This window comes from Parambassis ranga, chromosome 17 (assembly GCF_900634625.1).
Source record: "Parambassis ranga chromosome 17, fParRan2.1, whole genome shotgun sequence".
NCBI lineage: Eukaryota > Metazoa > Chordata > Actinopteri > Ambassidae > Parambassis > Parambassis ranga.
The window spans coordinates 10,885,596-10,895,519 of NC_041037.1; the positions used below are offsets into that span (position 1 = coordinate 10,885,596).

The 9,924-nt window shown below is 43.8% G+C and overlaps 1 protein-coding gene across 1 annotated transcript; it reads left to right on the forward strand.

Annotated features, from left to right (window-relative positions):
- Positions 1–1,111: 1,111 nt before the first annotated feature.
- Positions 1,112–9,885, forward strand: LOC114449291 (probable serine/threonine-protein kinase roco7). Its single transcript, XM_028426806.1, has 11 exons — positions 1,112–1,726; positions 2,813–2,900; positions 3,924–4,025; positions 4,097–4,162; positions 4,251–4,279; positions 4,360–4,497; positions 4,576–4,662; positions 6,426–6,500; positions 6,601–6,707; positions 8,127–8,307; positions 8,405–9,885. The coding sequence occupies exons 1-11, from the start codon at positions 1,568–1,570 to the stop codon at positions 9,389–9,391; spliced, it is 2,019 nt and encodes a 672-aa protein (XP_028282607.1). The 5' UTR covers positions 1,112–1,567; the 3' UTR covers positions 9,392–9,885.
- The last annotated feature ends 39 nt before the right edge of the window (positions 9,886–9,924 follow it).

Sequence of the window (9,924 nt, forward strand, 5' to 3'; positions counted from 1 at the left end):
AAGAACAGCTAATTTATCAGCGCTAATGCTTTTTATGACGTTCTTTGGGCCAAGTGGTGCAGTGAATCTTTGTTTGTTATGCATAATTCAAAGCAAAACATCTCAGCAGACCTACTTTGAATGTTGCCTTGTAACACTTAAATGGGTCTCTGCACACTAAACAGTATTTAGATTTATTTAGATTAGTTACATTCTTCAAGACTCAAGTAACTTTAATATACAAATTTAAAGAAGACTTGTAGGACAGAAATTTAGAATAGTATTCATAATAATATATCATAAATAATTAATTTTCTATCATGACATGTAAATGTGAATTCTTGTGGTTCTATTACCTTAGAATGAAGAAAGATTGAATTGATTACCCAACTTTACAGCACACATACTGCATAGGTCTACCACATAAACCACCAAACTAAATCCGGTGCTAATAGTTTATAATAGTATACCTCACTTCCTAATGTCAGAATTTGCAGACTTTATTTTGGAAGTTTTTTAATGAGCTAATTTCTGCTCCCTGCATTAAAAAAAACATTGAATTTGGTTACTCCACAATGAGCTCTGCAGTGTTGTGAACTCACTGTTAGGCTAGTCTCTTGGGATGATGTTTATTTTATCCAACACATTTGTACTATGGGGTGTCATGATTCATTGCAGTGTCTGGGAGATCTAGCAGACTCTGTCATGTTTTATTTATTTACTATGGTGTCTACGTTTGTACATGATTACTGTCAACTGAGAAGTGTCCTAACTTCCCATAGCTGATCTCACCTGTCCCTGCACAGTGATGTCAGAACGGCTATCCTACTTGATGATGTCAGTGGGTCATTCCTGCCAGCTTGAGTAACACACTGTCCCTGCCCGGCTTCTCGGGTAAATGTGTGTTTTTAGCCACAGTGTGTGTGTGAGAGATGGATTTAGGTGTCCATGGCAGTCGACCTCGTTGCTAAATGATTTACTATGTCAGATGCACTGTAGGCCTCAGTTGTTTATGTGTGTGTGTGCGTGGTGTAGTGTATGGAGAGCTTTATATAGCCACAGTTATCCAGGAAGAAGGAATGCCCTGGATGCCAGTGACCATATTTGAACAGTGTCTCTGCAACAGGCAGACTGCACACGCTGACTGCAAACTACAAACCACTTACACACACTCATGTCTCCTTCATATTCTAGCTCTGTGTGTATGTGTGTGTGTGTGTGTGTATGTGTGTGTGTGTGTGGGTTCTGTGTTGTAGTTACACTGGCTCACCACTATCAGGCAGTGTAGCACCTTGTCTGGCAGTGACAGTTGAGTTTTCCTGACTCACAGGGAGCAAACTTCTCTCTCTCTTTCCAGCACTTTCTGGTTTCTTCTCTCTGACAATCTGTTCTGCTGACTGACAACATCCACTCCGACCCCGTGGAGGAAACCACTGTGCCTGTCTTTGCCGCCTAACCTTCCACTTGCTCACTCTGATCAGATCTGTGACTTGTAAACGTTCGGGATAGTGCTTGGGAGGTTCACGCTTTTGGGCTGTGTTTTGTGTGTGTGTGTGTATGTGTGTTTTTGAGTGTGAGTCAGTATGCCATGTCGTCCCCTGGTTCGTCGTTTGTGCAGATAAAGCATGAGGACTTGCTCTTCTATGAGAACTGTGGAGGAGGCAGCTTTGGGAGCGTCTACAGAGCCCTCTGGATATCCCAGGACAAAGAAGTGGCTGTGAAGAAGCTTCTGAAGATTGACAAAGAGGTAAAAAGTAGACACACACAAAATGACCACTCACTTCTACAGCACAGACACTCATCATACTTTGACATGTTCTCTGCAGTCCTGCCTTCTCCTGTGTTTACTGCTCATAAACAAGAGTCATTTGCACTCAATTCTACTAGATTCTAACCCTGCTCTCACCCCCCCCCTTCCTCCTCCCCTCCTGTTGTCTGCCATTGAACATGTGTTTATCTTAAACATACCTCGCCTCGTCCCCCTCCTCCTCCCATTCTTTGTAGATGGAGCTGTTTTATTTATGCCTGGACTCCCTTGTTCCTCCCATTGTATGTTAGGCTGATGCGTGTGTAGTCACTTGAGGCTTAATACACTTGCATTTCAGGCCTGAGTGGTCAGTCTCCATGAGTGTGACCCAGACGGTGATCCAAACATTTCTTTGCATGTTAATGATACTGGGAACAGTCTTAGGTTAGCGTGACCAGTGGATGGACAAGGAATGTTATTACTGCTGTGCACACACACACACACACACACACACATCAAAGTCAACCTGCACAGGGAGGGCACCACACTCATTGTTTCACATCCACGCAAAACACACTCTGGGTGGGCAGACATGCATGGAAGTGTGTGTACAGTTCATGTGTAAATACAAGTTGATGAATCATACAACTGCACCACATCTTTTGTTGGAACTCTTTGCATGCAATGTACACACACATGCATGCTCATAAACTGGTAAGCTACAAAAAATGAGACACAATTATTGGTGTTGCAGTTTGGTGTGAATTTATACAAGCTGTTGCTTACCTATGCTTAGATATCCTACCTTTGCAAACGTTTCGATCTATATGCCAGTTCAGATTAATGGCACGTTTGTCACTGCTGTGTCGAGGTCTTTGAGTCAACTTGTGGAATGGAAGAGGTTCCGACCTTAGCTCAGGCCCCCTGCAGACGTGGCCAGGAATAACTCAAGAGTCAGAGCTCTATGTTTTAGGTTTACACTGTCAGGAGTGATTGTTTTCCTAAAAGTCTGATTTCTTTGCCAGCAACAGATATTCTACAAATAAAAGTGTTTATATCCCTCCTTTTTCTTGTCTCCTCGTCTAGGCTGAGATTCTCAGTGTACTGAGTCATAAGAACATCATTCAGTTTTATGGAGCCGTACTGGAATCTCCCAACTATGGCATTGTCACAGGTCAGACTCCACGTGTGTGTGTGAAATTTGTGCATTCTTTCAGATGTCTTCATTTGTCTCCCAACAATGAAACTGTGTAATATTATCCTCACGGCTAAGATAAAAGTACCACTAGGTTAGGGTCGGGGTCAAAGTGTAAGGTTAGTGTCAGAGAACACTGCCATATAAAACTGCACCAGTGTGCGTATGTGCATGTTTATATTAGCTTTATTAGTGTGTAATCTGATCCTACATGAAGAACGCTACAGACACGTTAGCACATGGCCGACCAGTGTTTATGTGTGTGTTTTGAGGCACACTCTGAACACTGGTTCTTGCTGTGTTTCCTGGCAGGACATTTGTAACTGAGACCAGCATGTTTGGATGTGGTTGTAATCCTGGACAGGGTTATACAGTTAAGATAAAGCACAGGCACACACTGTCACTAACTAATTCCAACTCTCATAAAAATAAAGTACTGTAGACATTAATAACATCTTCTTCAGGCGATGGATACAGACGGCAACATTCAGGAACTTATTGCCATTTTTTACCAGACTTCAAAGGCCTCCTCTGATTGGACAGTGTCTGCTGACTTTATAGGGAACTAGGAAAAGTTAAAGGTTCCAACATAATCTGGATTAGACAGTGAGCGTGTGAAGGCTTTTCCACTGATTTGAGCAGGATTCCCTTTGCTGCTACATAAAAGGAGTAGGAAATAATACAGAAGTCTGCTTGCAGAGAAGTCTATGAGAAAAAGAACACATCTCTCATTTGATTTATTATCCCAGTAAACATGTCTGAGGGTATGACTGAAGTCACTTAATGCAGCATCATGTTTGTCATATTGAGAGTAAAGCAGGGCATTCTTCAGGGATTCCGTCTTTTTATCCAAATCTGGTCACTTCTGATGACAGAAGATGGTGACAAGCAAAATGTCAAACACTTATCACACTATCTTCACTGTCTTCACACTCTTCACTTTTTTCATTATATCTGTGTTTTTTCTTATTATGACTTCCTTCTGGATGTGTGCTCTTACAGAGTATGCTAGTGGAGGGTCTCTGTATGAGTACCTTTCCAGTGAGCAGAGTGAGGAGATGGACATGAAGCAGATCATGACATGGGCCATACAGATTGCCAAAGGTACACAGAGAGGAAACATGAACAGCTTGCAGTTTTTCTTTGGCTTGTATTAATGCTTGTTTTCTGTACAGGGATGCATTACCTCCATGCAGAGGCTCCGGTCAAAGTGATTCACAGAGACCTGAAGTCACGAAACGGTAACACATGATCCAAAACTCATTCTGATGCCTTCTTCTTCTGTATATTTGCATATCTAAGTGAGTTTCTACACTCTTTGTTCCACAGTGGTATTGACAGCAGATAAAGTGCTGAAGGTTTGTAACAATACTCCTTGAATTTATGAGAAAAAAATCATTGCCACATTTTTTTAATAACTTCTTTTTTGTAATTTCAGATTTGTGACTTTGGCGCATCCAAGTTCCTGTCCCACACCACCCATATGACGGTGGTGGGCACCTTTCCCTGGATGGCTCCTGAAGTCATTCAGAGCCTGCCTGTTTCTGAGACCTGTGACACCTACTCCTACGGCGTGGTGAGTGTGCAGGATAAATATCAATATTCTGAGTTTTTGTCTGGCTGAATGAACCAACGCTGTGTGTTCTGTGGCCAGGTGCTATGGGAGATGTTGACTCGGGAAGTTCCTTTCAAAGGTTTTGAAGGGCTGCAAGTTGCGTGGCTGGTGGTGGAAAAACAAGAGGTAAACAACACACAAACACACCTTTTCCAACATGCTGTAAGCTTTTAGACCCTTCAGAGTTGGAGACGGTTGGAGGCACAATGCGATGCTCTCATGGTTTCCACTGTGAGCTGGTGAGGCTGAGTATTTTTAGGCCTGATGTCAGTTCTCTGCTCTTGTAAGGCCTGGATACACAGCAGTGGAGCTTGGCCAGACTCCCCCTGGCTAAAGGCTTTACGAGCAAGAGAGAGACAGAGACACAGAGAGAGAGGCAGAGGGAAAGAGAAAAGACTGCAGAGTGATAGGAGCAATGATTCTAGAGGTTTATGGGTGGTAGAGGGTGATGGTTATACCAGTAACTGCCTGAATCCTCTTCAAGACACACACACACAAATACACACAGGGGGCCAAATAACAACTCGGAGAACATGATTCCTGCGTAGCCGTTGGCTAATCTCCAAATACTCTCCCTAAATAACTCTCTCTCTCTCTCTCTCTCTCTCTCTCTCTTCCTCTTTCCCAGTCTCCCTCTGATTTCCCCTTCCATTGCTACACCTCTCTTCCTGACCCTCCAACCTGCCCTCTCTCCACTCACAGTTGAAGATATTTTGGGATTAATCCCCAGAGAAAACTGTTTCCATTTACTGCACTGTACATTGGAACTGTCTGGGCTCTTTCAGATCTTTGATGATGCCATGGGTTCTCTGTTATCTCTGTGCCATGGTGTAGTGCAGTTTATTATTATATATTAGTAAAGGAACAAATGGAACACACTGTACAACTATGTTAATCTTATGTGTTTATTATTTATTGGACTATAATGTCTAACTTGTGAATAAGGGTGTGTAATAGAACAAGAGCTAAAAATGTACTTTATATACAAAATGTGTTGAGAGGAGGAGAAATCCTTTTTTGATCCACACAGCTTCATTCAAGTCACTGAGGTCAGAGAGTTTATGGTAGTTTCTAGAGTCTAGAGAGAGTAAAATAAGGTGACTTATTTGTAGCATAGAGAACTGGTTTGGTAGGTGAACTAAAGATGAAGAGTAAAGATGAAGAAGAGTTGGATAAGTATGAAGTGAATGAGGATGGATTAGTGTCACGCTGTACAATTTCAAAAAGCAAGAGCAGTCAATTTTTCACTCATTACTGTGGGTTGCTCTAAAGCAGCACTTCTTAAGTGGCTGGACAACTGAACGTTTCAAAGGCAGATGACAACGTTGTACGTTTAGCTTTTTAACGTCAGGGCTAAAATGTTTTTAGTTGGAAGTATGTCAAAGGAGTAAGTGGACCTCAGTCTTCGTAGAAGAAATCATTTGATAAATGTCTGGCAGGGTGTTATTTTCAGAGATGGACTGTCTTACATATCTTGCGTATTTACATATTTCTAAAACCAAAATACTTGACCCCAATGTCAAGTAGTTTTTCCATAATTAGGAAAATCCTATGCAGGAGCTGAGGATGGAAGAGACGAAATGTGACCTAAGGAAAAGTCCCTTGTATTATGACAGGATTCAGAGATAAAGGAAGTTTCTCCGATTTTTAGCAACATTTCATTTCTAGGAATCCACCAAAAGCAGATGAAGTCAGCTTTTAATCAAACTGTGTCAGCGCTGCTGAGAAAAATGATAGCAGGCTAAACTAACACTAGTCTTGGTAAACATTATGGAAGCTAAACATCATTCACAGTACAGACAATATCAAGGCTAGTCTGGTTTTAACAGTACTCGTTAACATTGTATGCTTTATACATATATATTAGGTTTGTGCATCTGTTTATCTAGAGGCTGACCATCCCCACCAGCTGTCCAGCCAGTTTTGCAGAGCTGATGAGGAAATGTTGGCAGGCAGACCCAAAGGTGAGCCAGACAGACAGGGATTCTATGTTAATGTTTCACTGGAAGGCTTTTAAAGACGTTTAAAGGTTATTCTGTGTTGTGTGCATGCTTGTACGCGCAGGAGCGTCCCCAGTTTAAGCAGGTGCTGGTAACCCTGGAGACCATGGCTAATGACAGCAGGCTACCGGACCAGTGCAACTCCTTCCTACATAACAAGGACCAGTGGAGGTACACACACACACACATACACAGAGGCATCTGACTAACTGCACTGTGTCTGAGCATGAAGGGTCGTCTGTCATTTATAAGTGTGTACAGTAAAGTGTTACTCTCCTGTCAGACTGATAAACGCAGTCTGTGATTCACTGCATGTACACAGATTCACACACGTGCACACACACGTGTACATGCATACATACACACACAGCTCTATGGACTCTAATGCTCTGGAGAGAAGCTGAATGTGTGACCCTGTATTCCACTTCAGTCTATATTAAGCTCTCTGGAAAGTGTCCATGGAAGAGATTCCTCCTACTCCTCCTATCTCTGCCTTCGCTCCACCATGGGGGAGAAAGACAAAAGGGGTGGGGTTGAAGGAGGGCTGGGTGTGGGGAGGATAGAGGAGAAATCAAGTAAGAGTTGAAGAGGAGAAGTACAGGGAGTAACAGATATGTGTTGTGTGAGTGTGAAAACACTAAGCTAAAACACTGAGCCAGAGAGAAACAGCGAGGATAGTGGGAAACAAGCGGGGACAGATGACAGGACAGAGGTGGGCAATGGAGCAGAGGAGTGAAGGTGCGAGATTCTGTGCATATTTAACATGAGTACAGCGAGGCAATCAATTCTGAGCGAAGTTTTGGCTATGACTGGAAAAGCTTGGAGCAGGGGAGGGAAGGGAGGGCAAGTGTGAAGGAGGTGAGGGGGCGGGATGAATGAACAGGGAAGTATGGAAGGAACACAGGAGGAGGTATGGCTGTGCGTCAGATCTCTGTCTATATTTAGGTGATTGTGTTTGTGAATTCAAGCTCTTGGGCACACACTAGCCCCAACAGTGACCTCTTGTGGATGTAGAAAGTACCACAGTAAAACAGTTATCAGCTTTTATCAGCTGTGTAATTTACAGTCAGTGGCAAACCTACAATGTCAGACTCATGCAGTCTGCCACAGGATGTTTTGGCTACTTCAAAATGAAGTTAAAAAATAAGAGGTTTTCTAAAGCCTCTTTCACACAGTGTTTGTGATATAACACTGCAAACAGCATCTGTGTTCACCTCTGATAGTTCACAATCAGCAAATGAAGCCACTGTAGTGCTGCATCAGTGTTTGCTTTCACAGAGCTGTGCAATCAGAGGTGTGCCAATGTGTCAGATGTGTCAAACAGAAGCAGCTGATATGCTGACTACCTGTGACAACCTCTCAGCCTCAATGCTGCTGGCTCAGAGACATTGCCCCTCCTCTGTCACCTGTCAGAGAATGGTGTGGTGCATTCAAGGCACAACAGCTGCCTGCCGTAAACAGACTCAGACTTTAAATGTAAAAAGTTTGAAATTTAGGAAGTTGGACTTCAAAATTTAAAATGAATCTAAAAATGTTACAACTCATTACATTAAAGTGTTTCAAAGTGTGAAATTCATTGTGGCACCACAGGTGTGAAATCGAGTCGACCCTGGAGCGCCTCCGGAAGCTAGAGAGGGAGCTTTACTCTAAAGAAAAAGAGCTGGAGGAGAGGGAGAGGAGGCTCAGACTGTGGGAGGAGAGGCTGATGGAGAGGTCCAACATGACTCCCAGTCCAACCTCTCTACTCATGGAGCGCTCAAACATCTCACCAGTAAGCAGAATCTATTTTTAATCTGATGAGAACAAAGTCAGCTGATACCTTTTTTGATTTTGGTCCTCCTTATCTCTTTCTCTTCCCTGTTTATCAGTTCTTTTCACCACTGTCCATCGGCTCCTCCGGCTCTTTCTTCCGCTCACACTCTCAGGACTCCAACAGTGCAGGGGTGAGCAGTGCCGGGGTCAGCAGTGCTGGTGTCAGCTGTCTCCTCCGCACACTCAGTAATGGAGACACAGAGAGGGGAAGCAGCGCGGTGCTGGAGAGGGGGGTGGGTTCGCTCGACAGCGGGAGGCTGCATGCCATGCTCCGAGGGTTGCAGGGGAGATTCGGAGAGGAAGATGACGAAGAAGAAGGCACCTTGGAGGAGAAAGGCTGGGGTCAGAGGGACAGGGACGACAGTCTAGAGGGAGGACGGGTGCAGGTGACACTCAGGAGCTTTCCGGGAGGTGTAGTGGAGAGGGAGGAGAGGACATGGGAGGAGGGGGACAGGGAGAAAGGAGGGATGCAGAGAAGCAGGGTGACCACCATAGTCCGAGGGTTCTCAGGTGGGTTTGGAGACCCAGAGGTGGAGAGGGACAATGAAGGATGGGAGATAGAAAAACTTGATGACAGGCTGGAGGAGAGAGGGATGGAGGGAGGACTCGAAGGAGGGAGGCTGCCAACTATGTTCAAAGAGCTCCAAGGGAGTATGGGGGGCTTGGGTGACATGCTGTCTTTAGATATGGATGAGATGGGTGACATGGAGAGACTAGGTGACATGGACATGAACATGAACATGGGTGACCTGGGAATGATGAATGTTATGGGTCATGGAATCAGGAGCGAGATGGGGGTCAGGGGTCGCAGGAGTGACATTGGAGTTGTGGTCCAGGGAGTCAGAGGCGACATCAGCGAGGCCATCAGCCAAAAAATTAGAGGTGAGGTGGGTGTCATCGGTCACTCTGGGGTGCAGGTGAGCATGCGGGCATCATCCAATCAGAACTCTGTAAAGAGCTGCAGTGTGCGACACGGAACCAAGATCAACATGGCAACGGCTGCCATGGATATGATGGAGCTCGACTGGTCTGACAGCAACTAGAAAACCCATTAGCAGACACACACACAGGCCAAACTATGAGTGATTTGGACTTTGCACATGTAGTATCTGAGCTACAGAATGTGCATTACAATCTCCAGTCGAAAAAGAGCTGGTATACACACATTACTTTTGTTATTTTAGTTTTTTTTTTATTAAATGGATGAATACTACACCCATGTGTACTGTGAAGTAAGAAAGAGCAAAGACAATCAGAGGTTGTCTTGTCATGTTGTCAGAATGACTTCACCTGTGTAATTCAATGTGCTATTAGAACTGCTGCATAACACACAAGAGGTACAAGTGTTACAAAATAACACACTTGAATGCGGCTCTAATGAGGCAAAACTGTCTGTTGTTGTTTCTCATGCTATCTTTTGTAGTTTGTAGATTGATTTGTTCAAACATGCTTATCAGTTCTAACTGTGATCTAGTGTGTGACTTTTTTGGCATTTCTCTATATTTCATCATTTTTCAATAAAAAGAAAGAAATCTGATTCCTAACTCTGATTTAGTCCCTCAAACCACATTTAAAT

Coding starts and splice junctions, on each gene's coding strand:
- LOC114449291 (XM_028426806.1), top strand. CDS start 1,568: ATGTCGTCCCCTGGTTCGTCGTTTGTGCAGATAAAGCATGAGGACTTG. Junction 4,498..4,575: donor ACACCTACTCCTACGGCGTG/GTGAGTGTGCAG, acceptor TTCTGTGGCCAG/GTGCTATGGGAGATGTTGAC. Junction 6,708..8,126: donor CATAACAAGGACCAGTGGAG/GTACACACACAC, acceptor GTGGCACCACAG/GTGTGAAATCGAGTCGACCC.